We start from the raw sequence: 26,244 nt of genomic DNA on the forward strand, positions 1-26,244 counted from the left end.
TTCTTACATTATGGCCTAACAAGACTGTACACATGCCCATGGCTTTGATGCTTTGCTTTATAGCAATGGCAATTGTAACTTGGGCTGCAGATTTCCCATGTGTCCGACACCGGTGTGCCCAGTGCCCATGTCCCCTTTACCCCTGTGTCCCGATGCCCGTATGCTTGATGCCAGTGTTGCCGATGCCTGTTTTTCCAATGCCAGTGTCCCTGAAGCCGGTGTGCCCAGTGCCTTTTTCTGCTATGCCTTTTGCTTGTCTACCCAACGCTGGTGTCATCGATGCCAGTGGGCCCAGTGGCTGTGTCTCCTATGCCTGTTTTTTCAAACGCTTGGGTCTCCAATGCCTGTGTCCCTGGACGCTTGTCTGCCCAATACTGGTGTCTCTGATGCCAGTCTCTCTGATGCCTGTGACTCCAATGCCTTCAATTGCATGTGTGCCCGATGGCTTTTGCTCTTATGCCCGTGCCGTGTGCCTCCGATTCCTGTCTACTTGATACCGGTGTCTCTGATGCCTTTTTCTCCTATATCTGTATGTCTCTAAGGCCTTTGTCTCTGATTCCTGTCTGCATGATACCTGTGTCTAAGATGCCGTTGTCTCCCATGCTTGTCTGTCTGATGCCTGTGTCTTCGATGCCTTTTTCTCCTATGCCCATGTGTCTCCAATCACTTTGTTTCCGATTCCTGTCTGTCCGATGTCAGTGTGCCTTTTTCACGTATATCTGTGTGTCTCTGATGCCTTTGTCTCTGATTTCTGTCTGCCCGATGCCTGTGTCTAAGATGCCCATGTCTCTGATGCTTTTCTGCCTGATGCTGGTGTCTCCAATGCCTTTTTCTCCTATGCCCGTGTATCTTCGATGCCTTTGTCTCCGATACCTGTAAACCCAATGCCTTTTTCTCCTATGTCAATGTGTCTCCTGTGTGCCTGATGCTAATGTCTCTGATTTTTGTCTGCCCGATGCCGGTGTCTCCAATGCCTTTAAGCCCGATGCCTTTGTCTCTGATTTCTGTCTGCCTTATGCCGGTGTCTCAGATTCCTGTCCGCTCGATGCCTGTAAGTCCGATTTCTTTTTCTCCTATGTCCGTGTGTCTCTGATGCCGATTCATGTCCCTGATGTCGGTGTCTCCAATGCCTTTAAGCCCGATGCCGGTGTCTCAGATTCCTGTCTGCCCGATGCCAGCGTCTCTATTTGCCTTTAAGCCCGATGCCGGTGTCTCCAATGACTTTAAGCCTGATGCCGGCATCTCCAATGACTTTAAGCCTGATGCCGGTGTCTCAGATTCCTGTCTGCCCAATGCCGGTGTCTCCAAAGCCTTTAAGCCTGATGTCGGTGTCTCCAATGACTTTAAGCCCGATGCCGGTGTCTCAGATTCCTGTCTGCCCGATGTCAGTGTCTCCAATGCCTTTAAGCCCGATGCCGGTGTCTCCAATGCCTTGAAGCCCGATGCCAGTGTCTCCAATGACTTTAAGCCTGATGTCGGTGTCTCCAATGACTTTAAGCCCGATGCCGGTGTCTCAAATTCCTGTCTGCCCAATGTCGGTGTGTCCAATGCCTTTAAGCCCGATGCCTTTGTCTCTGATTTCTGTCTGCCTTATCCCGGGTGTCTCAGATTCCTGTCCGCTCGATGCCTGTAAGCCCGATTTCTTTTTCTCCTATGTCCGTGTGTCTCTGATGCCGATTCCTGTCCCCGATGCCAGTGTCTCCAATGCCTTTAAGCCCGATGCCGGTGTCTCAGATTCCTGTCTGCCCGATGCCGGTGTCTCCAATGCCTTTAAGCCCGATGCCGGTGTCTCCAATGACTTTAAGCCTGATGCCGGTGTCTCCAATGACTTTAAGCCCGATGCCGGTGTCTCCAATAACTTTAAGCCCGATGCCGGTGTCTCAGATTCCTGTTTGCCCGATGCCAGTGTCTCCGATGCCTTTAAGCCCGATGCCTTTGTCTCTGATTTCTGTCTGCCTTATGCCAGTGTCTCCGATTCCTGTCCGCTCGATGCCTGTAAGCCCGATTTCTTTTTCTCCTATGTCCGTGTGTCTCTGATGCCGGTGTCTCCAATGCCTTTAAGCCCGATGCCTGTGTCTCCAATGACTTTAAGCCCGATGCCGGTGTCTCTGATTCCTGTCTATTCAATATTGGTTTGTCTGATTCAGTTGTCTCCGAAGCCTTTTTCTCCTTTGCCCGTGTGTCTCCAATGCCTTTGTCTCTGATGTCGGTCTGCCCAATGCTGGTGCCTCCGATGCCTGTGTCTTCTGTTTTTGTCTGCTCCGATGCCGGTGTCTTTAATGCCTTTGTCTCCGACACAACTCCTCCTCCAGCCTGAGCTCCTCCCATTCCATTTATGCTTTGTGCTCATCGACAAGGAGGGGCCCGTATAAGAAAAGTCTCTGGTATACCTTTATCTTTTGACGGCATTCCTGAGATTCAAACTCATGACTCCTCATACTGTAGAGCGCAATACTAACCATCAGGCTATGGAGGATGCAGGGCAGCAGCTTCAATCTTTTTGTAGTACGGTGAAGGTGAAGGTGAAGGTGAAGGTGAAGGTAAGGGAGAACTCTGTCCTTTTGTCATTGAAGTTGGAAACATTTTTTATCCTACCTGCAAAAGTGTTTTTTTTTTTTTCTTTTTAGTTTTTTTTTCACTTTTGTTATTTAGTTGTTTCTATTTATTTTATTTGTAAAAAACTTCATTTTATTTTGTACCAGAAATATAATTTTAGTGTGATGATGAACTGGACAAATCACAGAATAAAATTAGAGCTTTCCCTCTGTAGTAATTGTAATTTTTCTCTAGTTGATCGCTGGTCACACCAGAGAAAGGGACATTTTTCTGTTTATTTCATTTTGCTCTTAAATTTAAAAGACAAGTGGAGATCTCATCTCACATCAATACTTCTGTACTCCCTTCTCTTCACCAGGTTCCCAGCTGGTTGAAGTAATATGCAATTTGCTGTATCATGGGATGGTAGATGTATGCGTCTTCTTGTATGCAACCTGAGAGAGACTGACACCAATCATACAGAATTTCTATCATCTTCCTCCACTTCTCCCGTTTATAGTGGAGCTGTTGGCGGTACAGGTGAAAAAATTTGTGGACTTGGTGTGCGATTTCCAAGGCAGCAATGGCCAATTCGGAGTCATTAAGATGCTTGATGTCAGGAAGTTGGGGTTGGTGATGGTGCGAGCTTGGCGGACAGATGCGGCCCAGTCTCACGCTCGTATATATCAGGAGGGGCTCTCTGCTGTCCTCTGGTGTTGTTATGCAGTCATTGCTGCTCACATGTGGACTGTTCAAACAGCAGGGAACACGCTATGATGACAAGGCAGTAGTAAAGGAGTTGGTTCATATCTCAGTGTAACATAATCACAGCTCTTTACCTCTAGCCAATCGGTGCCCCACTTTTACATTTCCTAAATCTGAACATGTTAATGTTCCATTTATGTTTAGAGCTCATCAACGAGAAGAAGGGCTCCATACCAACAACGTTTCTGCTAACGTTCTGCACTATTACCACCATCATTGAGATTTGAAATTGCGTTTTTACATGCAGTAGCTTGCAGCTCTAACCATTATACTATGGAGGATGGAGGGCGACAGGCCAAACCTGCTCAGAGAAGAATCATTAATTCGCACTCCATTCACATCAAGGTCTGCACCCCTCTCCTCCAATGAAGATAAAGGGGAACTGCGGTCTCTTCTCCTGAGATGTGTCATAGCTTCCATATTGTATACGTAAAATTCATATGAAACTTTTTTTTACATTTGAATCAATTAATTTTCTGCAGCACTGGTGTAAAAAGAAAAAAAGTACAATTTGTTCTATTTTTAAATGTCTTTATTCTGTTTCAAAATGCTATCTACATACAGACAAAGACAAAGAGAGATGCAGGACTTTTAAGGTGCTAAAATTTATCAAGTAATATCACCAACATACACCACTGTTAAAACATAAATATTTCTCAAAAACACAAATCCATAAAATCATTGACATGTCATTGTGTCACCATACAAAGTTGTGAAGTTAGGAAGATGTTTAGATGTTTTTGCGCTCTCATTTCGACATGGTCTGCCGTGTAGGCTTCTTCAGGAAAAAATGCGCAGTAACTTCCAACTTTCTAAACAAAAAAGGTATGCATATACAGACAGTTTAGCATACAAAATAACACAAAATAAAGACCTACACATTAATGGATTTCATACATTGCAACACAACATGAAATAAAACCCCACACACATACATTCCTCCCACAACACCACAGCAGGGATTCCCCAGAGTAAGTTTGGGCTTCATACCTAATGACAGGGTAGAACCCACTGATGTGTATGATAGAGAGTCTGTTCATATGAGTTTGATGTGCCCAAACTGGTGGAGCCAAGACCATTGCAGAGTCTCCCGCAGAGAGAAGTATAAGGACCCAATTCTGGATAAACAATTAAACAACAAATGAACAGGATAACATTCCTGCTGTAACGCCTCAGCTTTCCTAAAGATAGCTAATACTTACTTTTATTATCGCAGAAAAACACCAAGAGGGGAGCAAAGCTGTCCTCTGAAGGCAGTGATTCTTGGATACTGTAACAATACATATAAATATATACTGTCACATGCTTCCAAAGTCAATCTCAATGGGGGAATATTTAAAACTAAACAAGGCCTACATTGAATGAGCTCAAAAGAAAGCTCCAAAAACACATTGATTGTATTTCTCTGTACCCTAAATAGGCCACCACCAGACTGCTTCCATCCAGGACATAGCAGAGCTTTGATCCTGACACAGACAGACAACATTTTGGGATGTTGGTTGCATATGCTTAATAACTATCCATCTACATACAGAGTTTATCTTTAGCAGGTAGCGTGTCTGGGCTCTTTCAATCTTGCTTTTGATGCACCGATGTTGGGATAATAGATTCTCATGCCTTGAATAGAGATTTGGATGGATGATCATGGATCTCTCCCTCTTTCTCTTTCTTTTGGTGGGAAATTATTCTTGCTGGCCCAGTAAGTTAAAGTATCCGGAGGGTTCTGCAGCAGGACGGCTTATGTTCTTTTGGTGCTTCCGGCATACAAAGCTGATTAGCCGCAGGCACTGAAGATGGAAGCGATGCGGTTATGTTTTATCGGCTCTCATGCGAGAGTTGAGATAATTCAGAATAATAAGACATGTTTCAATTTCATTTTCAAGTAACCTTTCTCCGTCAGGTTCAACAGCTGGTTGAAGTAATCAGCAGTTTGCTGTATCATGGGAAGGTCGTCGTCTTCTTGTACACAACGTCAGGGTTTGACATCGGTCATACAGAAGTCCCGTCATCTTCCTCCACTTCTCTTTACAGCAGAGCATTTGGTGGTGGAGGTGAAGAAATGTGTGGACTTGCTTGGCGATTTCCACTGCAGCAATGGCCAACTCAAAGTGTTTGAGTTGCTCTTGATAGTCCTGGCTGGGCAGACAGGCGCTGTCAAATATATTGCTATTGTATATCAAGTGGAGCTCTCTGCTGCCCTTGTGTAGTCATTGCGACTCGCACACTTTCTGATCAACAATGTTGAACACACTAAGATGATGATCCAAGAGGGACGGTGTTTGTTCAAAATTTCAACAAACGATAATATGAGTTCTTTACCTCAAATCAAATTATAGAGACGGCCTGGGGACGGTAACATTGAGAGGCTAATGCGAAGATTTACTGCCCCCAGGCCAACCATCCAAATTCTTCCATTATGGCCTGACAGGGTTGTACACATGCCTTGGTTGCGATGTTTTGCTTTATGGCCATGGCAATTTTAACTTGGGCTGCAGATATTACCTGCCAGTGCCGATTCTCATACTCGCCCATTGGGATCATTCAGTCTGCACCTCAACAGCGAGCCAAATATTTGCAAGTATGAAGCTGGCCGATAGACCAAGAACTAAGAGAAACTAAATTATTTTTTTCATTTTAAAAGACCATTTACATGCAGAGTTTTTCTTTGGCAGGTCGCACGTCTGGCCTCAATAAAGCTCGATGTTGGTGCCCCGGGGTTGGGCGAGTAGATTCTCATGTCTTGAATGGATAGCTCTACATTTCACTTTCTCCATGCAGAATTATTTTTGATGTTCTGTTGTGGAAATGTATTTGGAAGTTCTGAAGCAGGACAGCTGATGTCCTTTTCATACGAAGCTGATTACTCGAGGGCACAGAATGTTAAAGTGTTGCAGTTAGGTTAGGACTAAATAAAAAGTAGAGTTGAACGTGCTACGACAGTCCAAAAGTGAACGCTTTAATGTTCTGTTTTTGTTCAGTGCTTGTTAACGAGAAGTAGGGATCCATCGTCAAGTTTAGTACTTACAACTTTACACTCTGTAGTTTTCAGCTCTAACCACTGGGCTTACTCTGTGTAATGTAATAGCAGCTCTTCTCCTCCAGCCAGATGGCGGCTGACTTTTACACTCTCGAAGACTTAACTTTCTAACACTCTAATTTTGTTCAGTGATCATCTACAAGTAGAAGGGACCTCTACCTTCCAAGATTTAAAGTTTTTGTTCTACCGTTGCCATCTCTGAGTTCTGAACTTCTGAACTTAAAATTCCACACCCCTGTATGTATAGATGGAATGGATTACAAATCAATGTTATTGATACAGAGTAACACGTGCAACCCCCCCCCCCCCCATGTCTCTATAATTAACCCTTTCCTAAGCTGTACTTTCCTGGTGTATAAGGATATTTAACTATTTCAGGGCTGAAAGCTCACCGGGGACTGGATAGGATACGCCCAATCACTGGAATCACTACAAGAGGGAAATTAGTAACCCTTTAATGACTAGCAGCAGCTCCCTGGTGCCTGATTGTGTGAATTCTTCCTTCCTGGAGAATATGGAGTCCCAATATTAACACTCCCATTACTAAAGGATCTCCCACCTTCCTAACAGCATACAGTGCTGCCTGCAAACAACATGTTTGGATCCTCCTGCACCCCAAAGGGAAGTCATAGCACCGAGTAGATGCTGAATTTCACACCCAGGTTTAGTGCTTTTAAAAGTGACTTCTGCCTTGATAAACTATGTGTCATCATTAAGACATCCCTTGATACCACAGTGCTACTTGCAACTCCCCAACCCCATCATGTCATTACAGTTTAGCCAGATCTGCCCCATCCAGGAGAGACACAATTTCCCATAAAAGAAACCAAATCCAAATTGGAGACTAAAAAACATCCAAACTGAAGAACAAAAACTTGTTTTATGCATGTACAACTGATGGATATTATAGACATTACTGCTGGGTACCTGGAGCCTGCACTTAGTTTGGGAGAGCAGGAGGCACTTATAAAATGCTATACTGGGCTGTCTTGTAGAAAGGCTCTTGTAGATATTTGCATACAGGTACCTGACAGAGCTGTAAAGATATACAGAAAGGAGGGTTTTCAGGCAACCTTGTATGGAATTTTTTAAATGTTTGGGTATGGCACATAGTTTGGAAGGGTTGCAGGAACTTTTGGAGCATTAAATCTGGCCTCATAATTAGGTAACCTCTATGGAAATGGCTCCATTAGTGGGGGAAAGCAGCACGAATGTTGGTGGGTTTGTAGACAGTACCTTGCAGTAGTGATGGACGAACATCGGACGGGGCAGTTCGTGAACACGATCCGCAAACTTTCTCAAATGTTCACGAACCGCAAGTTCGCGGCGGACCCCATTCACTTTAATAGCAGGCGAACATTAAAAACCTCCAGGTCATATTTGCAGCCATAAAATACCTACTAGCTGTGCACACATAGTCCCACAACATGGACACTGACATGCCAGAAGTATTACTATTAGAAAAGTTGCCATAAATTTTTTTTTTCCCCAGCCAAAAAATGTATTTATTTTTTTTTTAAATCAGCCAGAACTGACAGCAGCCGGTAAATAAATGTCAAATACGTCCATTCACACGTCTGTAAAATGGGTCCGCATCCGTTCCACAATTTAGCGGAATGTTTACAGACCCATTGATTTTCAATGCCAGTCTGAAAAATTAGGCATTCACAGGATAAAGAAGTAAGTGTCGGCCAGTACAGGCCCCAAAAATTAGCCAACATGCGTTCACCTGACAGCAAAGAACTTTGCATTCTGTGGCTGGAGGTACATTAGGCATTGACAGGATACAGAAGTAAGTGCGGCCAGTACAGGCCCCAAAAATTAGCCAACAGGCGGTCACCTGACAGCACAGAACTTTGTATTCTGTGGCTGGAGGTACATTAGGCATTGACAGGATATAGAAGTAAGTGTCGGCCAGTACAGGCCACAAAAATTAGCCAACAGGAGTTCACCTGACAGCAAAGAACTTTGTATTCTGTGGCTGGACGTACATTAGGCATTGACAGGATACAGAAGTAAGTGTCGGCCAGTACAGGCCCCAAAAATTAGCCCACAGGCATTCACCTGACAGCAAAGAACTTTGTATTCTGTGACTGGAGGTACATTAGGCATTCACAGGATACAGAAGTAAGTGTCAGCCAGTACAGGCCCCAAAAATTATCCCACAGGCATTGTATTCTGTGGCTGGAGGTTGCTGTGTGGAGCAGGGACAGACTCTATAGTGACACAAGTCTCTAGTTAATAGGTCCACAAAACTCTTTTGTCAGTGTAGGGAGAGGTTGCTGTGTGGAGCTGGGACAGACTGTAGCAATTAGGCATTCAACGGACATAAAAGGCCTTTTATGACGCTGTATTTACCTAAGACAGGGATCATGAATTGTTATGGGTGGTGGCAGATATTTGTGGCCTGTCATGAGAAATTTGAATCAAACATGGTCTACTGGTCACATGTTTTGAATTCCTCCGAGATCCATGCCTCATTCATTTTTAGAAATGTGAGGTAGTCAACACTGTCATGAGCTCACGATCCCCCCTGCTGCACTGAACGTCCTTTCGGACAGGACACTGGACAAGGGGCAAGCCAACAGTTCCATTGCAAATTGTGCAAGCTCTGGCCAGAGGTCAAGCCTGCCCATCCAGTAGTCCAGGGGTTCATCAATTCTCAGAGCGTCCACATCGGCCGTTAACCCAATGTAGTTGGACACCTGTAGGTCTATGCATTCCCTGATGCTGGAGCCGTTGCAGGTTGCAGTCAACGCATAAGTCGCGGTAAGCCCAACACTCCCCTAGGGACGATCTGCTGGACGGATGGAAAATAGGGTTTCCATGCATGGGGGGACCGTTCAGATCCACCAAAAAAAACGGACAGGCGGATCTGAATGGTCCGCCTGTGTGAAAGGGGCCTAAGAAGGGACCTGGACTCCCATCACCGAGCCCAGTGGGAGCAACGCCGTCAGAACCCGCACACTCCAGGCTCTCACCATCCAGCCTCTTCTCCTTCTCCTCACAATTGTCCTCCACTCCACCTTCCATCATGCCGTCCTCACGTTTTTCTAGAAAAAGGCAGGCTTCCGTGGCTCAAATGTTCGAGCGTAAAAAAATGATGATGCCGGATAACCCTCTTGCCCAATGGTTGACCGCTGGCTTGTTGGAACTGATAGCCCGCCAACTACTGCCATATAAACTATTTTTCGGAGGCCTTTCGAAACTTTGTGACCATTGGAACACCACTATGGAAGGTCCCAGGAAGAAAATATTTCTCGCAGAAGAGCATCCCAGAGCTATATGGCCATGTTCAGTGGCAAGTGAATGTATCTCTGGCACACACTGTTGGTGCCAAGATACATCTGACCGCAGACATGTGGTCTAGCAAACAGGGAAGGTATATAACTTTTACTGCCCACTGGGTGAACCTTCTAAAGGCCGTCAAGCATGTAACCCGTGGCACCCGTGTAGATTTGATTTTACCGCCACGGATTGCATGCAGGCCTGCCTCTTCTTCTCCTCCTTCTACTCCATCCTCCCTCTCCTCCTCGGCTGACTCCTCCTTTTCCTCTGCGCCGCCCAAGATCCCCAGAACCTATTCGGCCTGCCAGGTGAGACGTTGCCATGCTGTGCTGCGTCTGTTGTGCCTGGAAGCCAAGAGCCACACTGGTCCTGCACCCCTTTCAGTTTTGCATTCACAGGCAGATAAGTGGCTAACACCGCTCAATTTGACAGTTGGTAAAGTGGTGTGCGACAACGGTGGCAATCTGCTGAGCGCGCTGAAACAGGGCAAAATTACACACGTGCCATGCATGGCACACGTCCTGAACTTGTTCGTGCAGCGATTCGTTGTCAAATACCCTGGGGTCCAGGAGGTCTTGCGGCAGGCCAGGAAAATCTTGGCCCATTTCGTCTCATGCCTGTTACATACCTGAACACAGCAGTGACTGTCCCACTACAGCTTCCAAACTCTTTTTTCTATTTCCCCCAGAAGTCTCCTGTACATTCCATCTGTGCCCTCATTCTTAGATTCCCCCACATGTCCAGTGCCGTCTGCTCAGAGAACCCAGAGGCAGAGCACACTAGCACAGCTACAGCCGTGCTGCTGACACTGTGCAAGGAGGGGGTGAGCTGATGGTCTAATAAAAGTCCATTTGAATAGCGGAAGCTGACCCAAAAAGTTCCAAGGCTACATAGGAGAAGTTCTGGTCCTGTAAAGATCCCGGGCAATGTGCAATAATTTTGAAGGTCTATGATTATCTGCAATCTGGTGAGTGGGGAACCTTGAGGGGCACCATATCACTCTGCAAGCACCTTAATTATTTGGCACCTTAATTGGATCACTTTAAGGACTCTTTTCAAGCACTGAATATTTATTTGGACTATTTCTAACCACCTATTTGTTTATTGTGCACTACTATATATATTTGTTTGTTATTGCTCAGATATTTTTAAGCACTTAGCATTTTTTTATATTTGATCATACAGTGTGCACTTTATAAAATATTGAACATTGTATTTATATCACAGCACTTAACACTTTATTTGAGCTAGCGCTGCATAAATTCGTTTTCATCAAGTGGCTAACACCGCTCAATTTGACAGTTGGTAAAGTGGTGTGCGACAACGGTGGCAATCTGCTGAGCGCGCTGAAACAGGGCAAAATTACACACATGCCATGCATGGCACACGTCCTGAACTTGTTCGTGCAGCGATTCGTTGTCAAATACCCTGGGGTCCAGGAGGTCTTGCGGCAGGCCAGGAAAATCTTGGCCCATTTCAGAAGATCTTACACAGCCATGGATCGCCTTGCTGACATTCAGCAGCGACACAACCTGCCCTTCAGACGTCTTACTTGTCACTGTCCGACGTGATGGAACTCAACCTTGTATACGCTTGATAGGCTGCTCCAGCAGAAACGTGCAGTTAATGACTACCTGTACGAACTCTGTGGCAGGACAGGTTCTGGGGAGCTTGGGTTTTTTTCACCGCGCCAGTGGCTGCTCATGCGCGACACATGCAGACTTCTGCGGCCATTTGATGAGCTCACCAAACTGGTCAGTCGCAGCCAGGGCGTCATTAGTGACATCGTACCTTATGTCTTCTTTCTGGAGCGTGCATTGCGTCGTGTCATTGATCAAGCCGTTCGAGGAGCAGGAAGATAAGGAAGTTGCAATGCTGTATAAATATAGAAAGCATATTATAGTGGATTTGTATTGTGTAGCATTGTGACCGGTTCGCGGTTCTGCAGCGATACTACAACTACAAAGAGTGAAAAACGCAATTAGAAAAAAGTATTATAACTGGAGTGATAGACCAGTGGCCCCCCAAAACGACAGACTGAAGCGTGGGTGTTACCTGTATATAACAATATACTTTCGTAATAGTGTATTTGGGTACTGCAGAAATTTTGGCTGCAAAGGGTAAGGCAAAAAAACTTCCCAGATCTGGCACCAATGTATCCTTACGGACCAGTGGATCCCATCTTAGTATAATGGAGGAACATCAGCGGTGCGACTGTCCATAGCAAACACGCTCTAACAGTAGTGGTACACGCCCAACGTGTTTACGACCAATCGTCGATTATCAAGGGGCTGATTGGTCGTATACACGTTGGGCGTGTACCACTACTGTTAGAGCGTGTTTGCTATGGACAGTCGCACCGCTGATGTTCATCCATTATACTAAGATGGGATACACCGGTCCGTAAGGATACATTGGTGCCAGATCTGGGAAGTTTTTTGCCTTACCCTTTGCAGCCAGGATTATCACCTTTGCTGAGGGGTGAGTGCGACCTCTAGTGGAAGTTGGGACATAAGCAACCAAAGCTCACCACTATCACCTTTTATCTATTTATTTTTCACGTCCTAGTTTATTGTTAAAGCACATTCGTGTACACGTTTTTCAATAGTATTTTAATAGCTTTTAATAGCATTTATTGTTTATACACATATTACCATATCTTGTCACATTAAATATATTCACCAGCACTTTGTGATTTTTTAATTATCCAGCCATACACCATACAATTTTTATTTGCACGTTTTTTCCCGTATGCACATAATTCTTTGCACTGGCACTTTAATTTGCACATATTTTAATACACGGTCTGGATACACTATTTGTCTTTACTATATATATAACAGGTAGCGCCGTTTCCAACTACCCTCCACCTTTATATTATACTTGACCCCTATTTTTAGGGGTTGGTTGTTGGCTGCAACCTATGTAATAAAAGTCTCTGGGAATTATCCATAGCGCTGGTTCTCCCCCTTACTTGCACAAATTTTGCCTCTGCATCATCGCCGTCACTTTCCCCACCACTAACATTAGAGATTTCAGAGAACGCAGCAACAGCGGGGACCAACCTCCTTCAGCTGATCTGGGTACTGTCGTCAGAGTGCTGAGTGGCGGCTGTTGCTATCTCCTCTTCCTGATCCGATGCCAAGAATGGCTGCGCATCGTAAATGTCTTGTGATGGAGATCAGAAAACAATTCCTGTGACTCAAGCAGAGGGTATATGGTGGTGGTGTCTTTGGGGGTGCACACAGCAGAGAGTGAAGAGGGTGCAGAGAGGATGAGGAGGGTGCAGAAGAGGAAGGCTGAGTGAGCCACTCAACCAAGTCTGGTGCGTCCTTTGACGTAATCGAATGCACCTTCTTCAACTTCCCAATTTGGCTCCAGCCTGGGGCTCCTGCCCTACCCCTACCACCCCTGCGCAATGGCCTGCCTCTTTCTCTGCCTGTCATTTTTTAAAATGACCCTGTGACAAAAGTCTCTAGAGAAGCGCAGTATATGTGGAAGAAGGTATATAACAACCCGCTTCAATCTGTCTTTTAGGGTGCCACTGGTTTATCACACCAGTTATGAAAAATATTTTCTAGTAACTTTTGTCACTGTGTGTGTAGCAGAGTTAACGCAGTGAAAGAGGCAACATTTCTGCAGTACCTAAATACACTATAATATGCTTTCTATATTAGAAAGTATATTATAAGTGTATTACACCCCTATATACTGCACACCAAACAATAGTACACCTATACCAGTCCTTTAAAGGGCTTTTGTGGACCTATTACCGAGCGATTTGTGTCACTCAGTGCCAGTTCACACTGATGCGATGCGGGAACACTGCGAATATATCTGAGTGTTCCCGCATCGCATCCGCAGCACAGGCAGTTCACACTGCCATATGCGATACGCTGGGGGTGTCAATTCGAAGTTAACGACACCCCCAGCTCAGATTGCATATCGCAGTGCGATCTGACAGTTTGCACAGAATCGGTTCGCACTGGTGTGAACCACCATGCAATCCGATTCTGCTGCGGACCAAAAAAAGGGTCCTGTGCGTGTTCACTGCGATTGCGGTGTGAATTCAGCCATACAAAGTGTATGGCTGAATTTGCACCGTACAGACATTGCATGTAATTTTAGGAGCAGTGCGCTCCAAATTACATGCGATCTCTGTGATCGCATCAGTGTGAACCGGCACTGACAGTCTGTCCCTGCTCCCCACAGCAACCTCTCCCTACACTAACAAAAGACAGAATATAGACAGTACACCTATACCAGTCCTTAAAAGGACTTTTGTGAACCTATTACCGAGCGATTTGTGTCACTGACAATCTGTCCCTGCTCCCCACAGCAAACCTCTCCCTACACTGACAAAAGGCAGAATGTAAAATGGCAGCCAGGTCAGGTCTATTTATAAGGTAGGGGGTATGTCCATGTGCTGAAATGTCTCAATTGGCTGTCCTGAACCACCTGATGGATGTGTCATGGGTCAAAGTTCTTCACAATGTAAAAGAATATGGCGGCCGCGAACATCGCCATATGTTCGCATGATCGGCGGACAGCGAACGAGCAAAGTTTGCCACGAACCGACCGCTGGGCGAACTGCAAGACCATCTCTACTTTGCAGCACAGTGGGAGCCATTGCAGCGGGTTCATCGATTGGAAGGGTGGAAGATACTTACATTAAATACTAATAAAAACACAGACATTGGGAAGAAGCCGATAGTGAGGAAAGGGATCACATGCCTGGGAGTCTGTATACTGCCACCAGGGAGGACATGGACAAAACAAACAGCCACCAAAGAGCTACTGCTAGCCACAAAATGGGTCAAACATATACAGACATAGGAAGCCACTAGTCATGATAGGGTTAATAATTCTCACCCATCAGAAAACCTTTCCTCATAAATAAGTAAATCTTATCCAGCCAACACAGACCCTTAGGAAATTAGAGGGTTAATCCCATCCAGCCATTAGGGATGTTAGTCATGAAAAGGTTAATAATATCCAGCCATTAGGGAGCTGAGTCATGAAAGGGTTAATAATATCCAGGCCACCTGGGAGAAATTACTCATGAAAGGGTTAATGGTATTCAGTCAATAGGGAGTTGATAGTCATGGAAGGGTTAATTCTATCCAGCCACAGGGGAGCCATTTTTCATAAAACAGTGGATCCGTGTACAGCCACTAAGGAGATGCTGGTCATAAAGTGTTAAATCATATGAGAGACATTAGTTGTGAAAGTGTTAATTTTGTCTAGCCACCAGATAACCATCAGTCATGAAAAGGTTAGCTTTATTACTCTTTATCGCTTTATTGAGCTGTTGGTTATCCACTCCCCAGGTAACCATTAGCCAACAAATGGTTACTTGTATTCAGCCACTAGGTAATCATTATAAATGGAAAGGGTTAATCCCAACCACCGGGGTGCTGCAAGTCATGAAAGGGTTATTTCTGTTCAGACAGCAGAGATCTGCCCCAAACCTTCCTGTACCTTCAGGAATCATCTAAAGGCGATGACGTAGTCTCAGGTCAGAGCTGATTGGCTGATGCTTCCAGGAAGTCTCCGGAAGGTTCCAGCTGCTTCCCAAGGACTCTCCCTGATTGGTCAGGAACTTTCTCACAGCTGAGCCAGCGAGTATAAATAGCGCTGAGCCACACAGAGAGAGGCAGATAGTAAAACTCCCAGAGAGAAGACAGAGCTCAGCTCATAGAGGAGAACACACCTCCATTCCTGATACAGCACAGAGAAGAAGGATCTTCGGACACCCCAGAGACATTCTATAGAAATCTACACATCCACCAGCAAGAAGATGGCTCCCAAAGATGTTGCAATTGGCATTAATTTGGGCACAACTTATTCCTGCGTTGGCGCCTTCCAGCATGGCAAGGTGGAGATCATCGCCAATGACCAGGGCAACCGCACCACCCCGAGCTATTTGGCCTTCATTGACACAGAGAGACTGATCAGAGATGCAGCTAAGAACCAGGTGGCCATGAACCCACAGAACACAGTCTTTGATGCCAAGAGACTGATTGGCAGGAAGTTTGATGACCACGTGGTGCAGTCTGACATGAAGCACTGGCCATTCCAGGTGGTGAGTGACTGTGGAAAGCCCAAAGTGAAGGTGGAGTACAAAGGAGAAGAGAAAACCTTTGCTCCTGAGGAAATTTCCTCCATGGTCTTGTTGAAGATGAAGGAAACAACTGAGGCATACCTTGGCCATCCTGTGAGAAATGCTGTGATCACCGTGCCAGCCTATTTCAATGACTCCCAGCGCCAAGCCACTAAAGATGCTGGGGTCATCGCTGGTTTAAATGTACTGAGAATCATTAATGAGCCCACAGCTGCTGCCATTGCTTATGGCTTGGATAAAGGAAGCCGAGGTGAACGCAACATCCTGATCTTTGACCTGGGAGGTGGCACATTTGACGTCTCCATCCTCACTTTTGATGAAGGAGTCTTTGAGGTAAAGGCTACAGCAGGTGACACCCATCTGGGTGGAGAAGACTTTGACAACCGAATGGTGAACCATTTCGTGGAAGAATTCAAGCGCAAGCACAAGAAGGACATCAGCCAGAATAAGAGAGCTCTGAGGAGGCTCAGAACAGCTTGTGAGAGAGCCAAGCGCACCCTGTCCTCCAGTACCCAGGCCAGCATTGAGATTGACTCTCTGTATGAAGGCATTGACTTCTACACGTCCATCACCAGGGCTCGCTTTGAGGAACTCTGCTCAGACCTCTTCAGGGGAACCCTTGACCCCGTTGAAAAGGCCCTGAGAGATGCCAAGTTGGACAAGTCTCAGATTCATGACATTGTTCTGGTTGGAGGCTCTACACGTATTCCCAAGGTGCAGAAACTCCTTCAAGACTTCTTCAATGGGAAGGAGCTAAATAAGAGCATCAACCCTGATGAAGCTGTCGCCTATGGAGCTGCCGTACAAGCTGCCATCCTGACTGGTGACAAGTCTGAGAAGGTCCAGGATTTGCTCCTGCTGGATGTGGCCCCGCTCTCTCTTGGTCTAGAAACAGCCGGAGGGATGATGACTGTACTCATTAAACGCAACACCACCATCCCCACCAAGCAGACACAGATCTTCAGCACCTACTCTGACAACCAGCCAGGTGTCCTCATCCAGGTCTTCGAGGGTGAGAGAGCAATGACAAAGGACAACAACCTCCTGGGCAAGTTTGAACTGACTGGCATTCCTCCAGCTCCACGTGGAGTGCCACAAATTGAAGTCACCTTTGACATTGATGCCAACTGAATCCTTAATGTGTCTGCTGTGGAAAAAAGCTCAGGAAAGCAAAACAAAATCACCATCACCAATGACAAAGGCAGACTGAGCAAAGAGGAAATAGAGAAGATGGTGCAGGAGGCAGAAAGGTAAAAGGCGGATGACGATGTCCAGAGGGAGAGGGTTGCTGCTAAGAACTCTCTGGAGTCCTATGTCTTCAATCTGAAGAGCACAATGGAGGATGACAATATCAAGAATAAAATTAGTGCATCAGATAAGAAGGCCATTGTGGATAAGTGTAATGAGGTCCTGTCATGGCTGGACAAGAACCAGCTGGCTGAGAAAGAGGAGTACGTCCACCAGCAGAAGGAGCTGGAGAGGTTATGTAACCCTATCATCTCCAGACTGTACCAAGGGGTAGCAGGAGGTGGAATGCCAGGAGCCAGCTGCAGTTCTCAGGCCAGACAGGGCTGCAACCCTGGACCTACCATTGAAGATGTGGATTAAAGACTTCATGGTGTTTATTACAGAAGGACTTTTATGTGAATTTTGGGAATGGTCACCGTTGCAGGGTTAGGTTAACCAGATGCCGCCCGCCCGCCGTCATATTACGGCGGAGCGGTGCGACCATTGTTCTGGGCCGCCGTCATATGACGGCGGCACTTTAAGCAGGGCAGGCGCGCGATCGCGTGCGCGCCACCCTGCACTGCTGGTGTCGGGGTGTCCCCGGGACACCCCCCGTCACCGGCAGGGGGGAAACAGCCAATGGGTGTGGCTGTTTCCCACGTGATCGGCTGTGTTCCAATGACACAGCCGATCACAATGGAGGCGCCCACAAGATGACCGCGCATGCGCGATCGGGGGCGCGCAGCGCGGTCATGTCGGTGGCACTGTGTTCCGTAGGAACACAGCTGTCACCGGCGGTAGTAAACAGTCACTGATAGTGACTGTTTACTATGTGATCGGCTGTGAATCCATTCACAGCCGATCACAAAATGTAAACAAAGAGCAGTAACTCACTGTTACTGGCTCTTCTCTCCTCATACAGTTTCCAGTGTGAGGAGAGCAGAGCTAGAAACAGTGAGTTACTGCTCTGTACACATGTCAAATGTAAAATCACAAAAATAAAGGTCCCCACACAGTCCTCAGCCCCCCCCAATTGCACCTGTCACCCAACAGTCACCTCATCAGTGCCCAGAAATTGACACCCATAACGTTCACATGTGAGCGTAGCGATCGCAGGCAGAATCACAGCGATTTTGCCCACGATCCGGAAATCATTGCAAATCGCGGGACGCCTGTGCGTTGCCGTGATTTACAATAGCACCCCAAACACTGTGCGATGTTGCCGCCATTTCCACCTGCCGAATCGCGGTAACATCGCGCAAACATTGCATGACGCCCAAAAAAGGTACAAGAGTTTCTTTGGGGCGTCATGCGTTGTTTGCGTGATGTTACCGTGATTCGGCAGGTGGAAATCGCAGCAACATCGGGGGTGCTATTGCAAATCAGGGGCAACGCACAGGCGTCCCGCGATTTGCAATGATTTCTGGATCGCGGACAGAATCGCAGTGATTCTGCCCGCGATCGCTACGCTCACATGTGAACGTAGCCTAAAGTTCACCGGTCACCAGAGACTGCCATCAGTACCGCCGCGCACCATCGCCCGTCACCAGTCACCCATCGGTGACCATCGCCCGTCACCTGTCACCCCATCAATCACCGTCACCTGTCACCCCATCAGTCATCGTCACCTGTCACCCCATCAGTCATCGTCACCCCATCAGTCATCGTCATCTGTCACCCTATCAATCATCGTCACTTGTCACCCCATCAGTGATCGTCACTTGTCACCCCATCAATCATCGTCACTTGTCACCCCCTCAGTGATTGTCATCTGTCACCCCATCAATCATCGTCACTTGTCACCCCGTCAGTGATTGTCATCTGTCACCCCATCAATCATCGTCACTTGTCACCTCATCAATCATCGCCATCTGTCACCCCATCAGTCATTGTCACCTGTCACCCCATCAGTCATCGTCACCTGTCAACCCATCAGTCATCGTCACCTGTCACCCCATCAGTCATCGTTACCTGTTTGCCATATACATGCAACCACTTACCGACCGCCTAACGACTATATGCGTCGGCCATTAAAAGCTAAATACTGGGGTTATGGCAGCAGATAGCTGCCATAACCCCGGTATTTTTTTAAACGGCGGGCAGTCTGCTTTCAGATAAGGGTGGTCCCAGTGGCGGATTCGCCGGGGAATTACCCTTACGGTGCAGGGGAAGAGGTGCCCCCCCCCTCCCGCCGCGTCACAGACGTTTTCCCAGCTTACCACACCCGCCGGCAGCGGGGAAAACTATCCGGTCCCGGATCCTCAGAGACAGGAAGTCGAGTGAGGGCAAGATGGCCCTCACTCGACTCTATGGTCTTGGAGGACCGGAGCTATGTCAAAAGTCGTTGCCTAGCAACCGGTTTAAAGGGCCGTTTTTTTTTTTTCTTTCCTTTTTCAACAATTTTTTTTTTCTTTTTTAGTGTAGTTGTGAGGTGTGAGGTCTTTTTGACCCCAGATCTCACAATAAAGAGGACCTGTCATGCCTATTTCTATTACAAGGGATGTTTACATTCCTTGTAATAGGAATAAAAATGATCAAAACATTTTTTTTTAAACTGTGTAAAAATAAAAAATAATAAATAAAATAAATAGGGAAAAAAAAAAATTAAAGCGCCCTGTCCCCGTTAGCTCGCGCGCAGAAGCAAACGCATACGCAAGTCCCGCCCACATATGTAAACGGTGTTCAAACCATACATGTGAGGTATCTCCGCGATTGTTAGAGCGAGAGCAATAATTTGAGCCCTAGACCTCCTCTGTAACTCTAAGCTGGTAACTTGCAGAAATGTTTAAAATGTTGCCTATGGGGATTTTTAAGTACCAATGTTTGGCGCCATTCTGTGAGCATGCGCAATTTTGAAGCATGACATGTTGGGTATCTAATTACTCGGCGTAACATTATCTTTCATATTATGGAAAAAAATTGGGCTAAATTTACTGTTTTCTTATTTTTTAGTTCAAAAAAGTGAATTTTTTTCAAAAAAATTGCATTTGGAAGACTGCTGCGCAAATATGGTGTGATAAAAAATATTGCAACGATCTCCATTTTATTCTCTAGGGTCTCTGCTAAAAAAAAATATATAATGTTTGGGGGTTCTAAGTAGTTTTCTAGCAAAAAAATTATTTTAGCTTGTAAACACCAAGTGTCAAAAATAGGCCCAGTCTTAAAGTGGATAAATGGACAACTTTGTGAAAAGGGCTACTTGGATGTTAGGCGTCTGTATGTGGCTAGGCTGGGTAAAAGTGTTACACATGTGGTATTGCCATACTCAGGAGGAATAGCAGAATGTATTTTGGGGTGCAATTTTTGCTATGTACATGCTATGTGTTAGAAATATTGCATAAATGGACAGCTTTGTGTAAAAAAAATGTGTTTTCATTTTCTTTCCACAGTTTCCAAAAACTTGTGGAAAAAAATGACAAGTTCAAAAGACTCATTATGCCTCAAAAATTATACGTTGAGCTGTTTGCTTTCCAAAATGGGGTCATTTTATGGGGGTTTCTATTGTTCTGGTGCTCCAGGGCCTTCAAAAGTGCGATAGGTTGTCAGGAAATTATATGTGTAATTTGTGCTCCTAGAATGCCGGACGGTGCTACTTGGATGTTAGGCCTCTGTATGTGGCCAGGCTGTGAAAAAGTCTCACACATGTGGTATCGCCATACTCAGGAGAAGTAGTAGAATGTGTTTTGGGGTGTAGTTGCAAGTATACATATGCTGTGTGAGAGAAATAACCTGTTAATACGTCAATTTGTAAAAAAAAAAAAAAAAATCTTAATTTTGCAAAGAGTTTTGGGAAAAAATTACAACTTCAAAAAACTCACCATGCCCCTTATTAAATACCTTGGAATGTCTACTTTCCAAAAAGGGGTCATTTGGGGGGTATTTGTACTTTCCTGACTTTTTAGTGTCTCAAGAAATGAGATAGGCCTTCAGTACATCAGGTGTGATCAAGTGTGATCAATTTTCAATGAATAGCACCATAGCTTGTGGACTCTTTAACTTTCACAAAGACCAAATAATATACACTTATTTGGGTTATTTTTACCAAAGATAAGTAGCAGTATAAATTTTGGCCAAAATTTTTGAAGAAAAATTACTCATTTGCTAAATTTTATGACAGAAACAAAGAAAAATGCGTTTTTCTCCACAATATTTTCAGTCTTTTTTTATTTATAGCACAAAAAATAAAAAACCCAGTAGTGATTAAATACCATCAAAAGAAAGCTCTATTTGTGTGAAAAAAAGGACACAATTTTTTTATGGGTACAGTGTTGCATGACTGAGTAATTGTCATTCAAAGTGTGAGAGCGCTGAAAGCTGAAAATCAGTCTGGGCAGGAAGGGGGTGAAAGTGCACTGTAGGCAAGTGGTTAAGGACAGTATAACATTAAAAATATAAGGACTTGTATGTGAATAATTGGACTTAGCAGCACTGAAGAAAAGAACTAAACTTAAAATATAAAAGACATAAGCAGTGGATAATGAGGGTGATTGTAGTGTTTTTTGCAGGTCATCATACACGTCAAGCAAACTATATTTTACAATCTTACGAAAAACATTTTTTTCTATGTTGATGTCTGTTGTACATATGTACATTGCTATTTTTCCTAATAAATCTTTTTATTTTTTAATATTTTTTTGTTTCATTTTTATGTTAAATCCTTATATATTTGTAATGTTTTCAGTGTAATATTGCTTATTAACTGTATAGGAGATAGAAAAAATCTCCAATATTCGGCATGGAAATTGTATGAAAATCCAAATAGCATGGAGCATTATAAGATCGGTAAACTGAGGTAAGAACACATTTTGTACTATTTGGCTTTGCAAGGGGTAGGTTGTTATATTCAGATAGTTTGTGGCATCTGTGCTAAACATCATCCACATCTTTACTGGTACTGACTGTTTTATGTCCTGATAAGACCAGATAGATGGGTACAGAGAAAGGTGTCCACACTAAAACAAAAATCATGTTTTTTAAAATAACAAGCTCTAGCCAACATGTCTCAGGGTATCTGTGCAGAAATATGCATTTCACCTACTTAAAACATGAAAACTTCACAGAAAAGTTCTCTGAAAGTTTTGTTACCATTTTTGCCTCCCAGGGGGGTTGAACTGGAAGCGTAACTAGAACCTTCAAGGCTCCAGTGAAAAAAACAATGAAGGCCCCCCCCCCCCGGCCCTTCCCTCCGAGCCCAGTGGTGGAACGCCAGGGCACGGTTATAGGTGTGACCTTTGTGACCCTGGTAGTTACACAACTGGTGGCAGTAGTTTTTTATTTTTTACCATCTAATTTTATTTTTAAATTGACAGTCTTATTTTTTACAATTTTTTGGATGCTCCGGTAGGGTGCTTTGGTGAGATATAAGGGGTGTAAACATACCTTTGACGTTTCACCTTTGAAACAGAGAAAGGAGATTGAGGACACAGCCCTCAATCTCCAGCCTCGGATGTACAGAATGAATGGACAGGAAAAGCTCTGTACAAAGCTTCTAGTTGATTCACAAACTGAAACATAATAAACTCAGTTTACTATGTTTCAGTTATGAATGGACAGAGTCAGCGATCGGTACCAATCACTGATTTTACTCATTCAGTCAAGGAAGGAGCCAGTAAATAACCATTCAACAGCCCCTTCCTTGCTCTCCATCCTGACAGCAGCCGGTGGCATATGGGAGGGGGTAAACCTGGCAGAGCTGTGGGTGGCCGGGAGAGAGGACATAGGCCTGGGGGGGGGGGCATTAACAAGCTGGATAGGAGGGGTGGCATATAGAGGAACTGATCCCCTCCCTCCTGCAGCTGCTGAATGCCACCTGGAGGGGGAGGAGGAGAAGCGGGCATTTAGCGCCTGAAGGAGAGAGGAGATCGGTTGCTCTATATGTCGCCCTCCTATCAAGGTGTATAGGGGGCCACATGGGGGGTGGGGCAATTGCAATCAGATTCTGCCCGTGATCCGGAAATCATTGCAAATCTCGTCATGCTTCCCACAATTTTGTTTGCCCGATGTTACCGGGATTTGGTAGGCAGAAATCGTGGCAACATCGCACAGCGTTTGAGGTGCAATTGCAAATCACGGACAACGCACAGGCATCCCGCGATTTGCAATGATTTCCGGATTGCGGGCAGAATCGCGGTAATTCTGCCCGCGATCCGCTACGCCCACATGTTAACTTAGACTTAGTGTTGTCACATGAAAAGATATAATAAAATATTCACAAAAATTTGAGGGGTGTACTCACTTTTGTGAGGTACTGTATATATATGTATATATATATATATATATATATATATATACACTTTATAGAAAACTTTGTTTATACTGTTCTCTCATACATTATTTATACCATATACACTCACTGCCACTTTATTAGGTACACCTTGCTAGTACCACTGTACTGTATACACTATAGAGGCCTGACCACTGTACTGTATACACTATAGAGGCCTGACCACTGTACTGTATACACTATAGAGGTCTGACCACTGTACTGTATACACTATAGAGGTCTGACCACTGTACTGTATACACTATAGAGGCCTGACCACTGTATTGTAAACACTATAGAGGCCTGACCGCTGCACTGTATACACTATAGAGGCCTGACCACTGTACTGTATACACTATAGAGGCCTGACCACTGCACTGTATACACTATAGAGGCCTGACCACTGCACTGTATACACTATAGTGGCCTGACCACTGAACTGTATACACTATAGTGGCCCGACCACTGCACTGTATACATTATAGAGGCACGACAACTGTACTGTATACACTATAGAGGCCTGACCACTGCACTGTATACACTATAGTGGCCTGACCACTGCACTTTATACGCTATAGTGGCCTGACCACTGAACTGTATACACTATAGAGGCGTGACCACTGCACTGTATACACTATAGAGGCCCAACAACTGCACTGTATACACTACAGAGGCCCGACCACTGCACTGTATACACTATAGAGGTCTGATCACTGCACTGTATACATTATATAGGCCTGGCCACTGCACTGTATACATTATAGAGGCATGAAAACTGCACTGTATACACTATAGAGGTCTGACCACTGCACTACATACACTATAGAGGTCTGACCACTCTACTGTATACACTATAGAGGCCTGACCACTGCACTGTATACACTATAGAGGCCTGATCGCTGCACTGTTTACACTATGGAGGCCTGACCACTGCACTGTATACACTATAGAGGCCTGACCGCTGCACTGTATACACTATAGAGGCCTGACAACTGTACTGTATACACTATAGAGGCCTGACCACTGCACTGTGTATGTTATAGAGGCCCGACAACTGCACTGTATACACTATAGAGGCCTGACCACTGCACTGTATACACTATAGAGGTCTGACCACTGCACTGCATATGTTATAGAGGCCCGACAACTGCACTGTATACATATAGAGGCCCGACCACTGCACTGTATACACTATGGAGGTCTGACCACTGCACAGTATACACTATAGAGGCCTGACCACTGCACTGTATACACTATAGAGGCCTGACCACTGCACTGTATACACTATAGAGGCCCGACAACTACACTGTATAAACTATAGAGGTCTGACCACTGCACTGTATACACTATAGAGGCCCGGCCACTGCACTGTATACACTATAGAGGTCCGAACACTGCACTATATATACTATAGAGGTCTGACCACTGCACTGTATACACTATAGAGGCCCGATCACTGCACTGTATACACTATAGAGGCCTGACCACTGCACTGCATACACTATAGAGGTCCGACCACTGCACTGTATACACTATAGAGGCCTGACCACTGCACTGTATACACTATAGAGGCCTGACCGCTGCACTGTATACACTATAGAGGCCTGACAACTGTACTGTATAAACTATAGAGGTCTGACCACTGCACTGTATACACTATAGAGGCCCGGCCACTGCACTGTATACACTATAGAGGTCCGACCACTGCACTGTATACACTATAGAGGCCCGGCCACTGCACTGTATACACTATAGAGGTCCGACTACTGCACTGTATACACTATAGAGGTCTGACCACTGCACTGTATACACTATAGAGGCCCGACCACTGCACTGTATACACTATAGAGGCCTGACCACTGAACTGTATACACAATAGAGGTCCGACCACTGCACTGTATACACTATAGAGGCCTGACCACTGCACTGTATACACTATAGAGGCCTGACCACCGCACTGTATACACTACAGAGGCCCGACAACTGCACTGTATAAACTATAGAGGTCTGAACACTGCACTGTATACACTATAGAGGCCCGACCACTGCACTGTATACACTATAGAGGCCCGACCACTGCACTGTATACACTATAGAGGCCCGACCACTGCACTGTATACACTATAGAGGTCTGACCACTGCACTGTATACACTATAGAGGCCCGACCACTGCATTGTATACACTATAGAGGCCTGACCACTGCACTGTATACACTATAGAGGTCCGACCACTGCACTGTATACACTATAGAGGCCTGACCACTGCACTGTATACACTATAGAGGCCTGACCACCGCACTGTATACACTATAGAGCCCCGACAACTGCACTGTATAAACTATAGAGGTCTGACCACTGCACTGTATACACTATAGAGGCCCGACCACTCCACTGTATACACTATAGAGGCCCGACCACTGCACTGTATACACTATAGAGGCCCGACCACTGCACTGTATACACTATAGAGGCCTGACCGCTGCACTGTATACACTATAGAGGCCTGACAACTGTACTGTATAAACTATAGAGGTCTGACCACTGCACTGTATACACTATAGAGGCCCGTCCACTGCACTGTATACACTATAGAGGTCCGACCACTGCACTGTATACACTATAGAGGCCCGGCCACTGCACTGTATACACTATAGAGGTCCGACCACTGCACTGTATACACTATAGAGGTCTGACCACTGCACTGTATACACTATAGAGGCCCGACCACTGCACTGTATACACTATAGAGGCCTGAACACTGCACTGTATACACAATAGAGGTCCGACCACTGCACTGTATACACTATAGAGGCCTGACCAATGCACTGTATACACTATAGAGGCCTGACCACCGCACTGTATACACTACAGAGGCCCGACAACTGCACTGTATAAACTATAGAGGTCTGACCACTGCACTGTATACACTATAGAGGCCCGACCACTGCACTGTATACACTATAGAGGCCCGAACACTGCACTGTATACACTATAGAGCAGTGGTTC

The 26,244-nt window shown here is 45.4% G+C and overlaps 1 protein-coding gene and 1 pseudogene across 2 annotated transcripts in view; both read left to right on the top strand.

Annotated features, from left to right (window-relative positions):
* Positions 1 to 26,244, top strand: part of LOC309548281 (sodium/potassium-transporting ATPase subunit beta-1-like) — a 388,713-nt pseudogene that overhangs the window by 286,145 nt on the left and 76,324 nt on the right. The window lies entirely within an intron of this gene.
* LOC309547263 (heat shock 70 kDa protein-like) lies at positions 15,393 to 17,239 on the top strand. The gene has a single exon (XM_082247092.1). It carries the CDS (start codon positions 15,426 to 15,428, stop codon positions 16,878 to 16,880), a length of 1,455 nt encoding a protein of 484 aa, XP_082103218.1. The 5' UTR covers positions 15,393 to 15,425; the 3' UTR covers positions 16,881 to 17,239.

This window comes from Pelophylax lessonae (assembly GCF_965119305.1).
Source record: "Pelophylax lessonae genome assembly, chromosome: 2".
Lineage (NCBI taxonomy): Eukaryota > Metazoa > Chordata > Amphibia > Anura > Ranidae > Pelophylax > Pelophylax lessonae.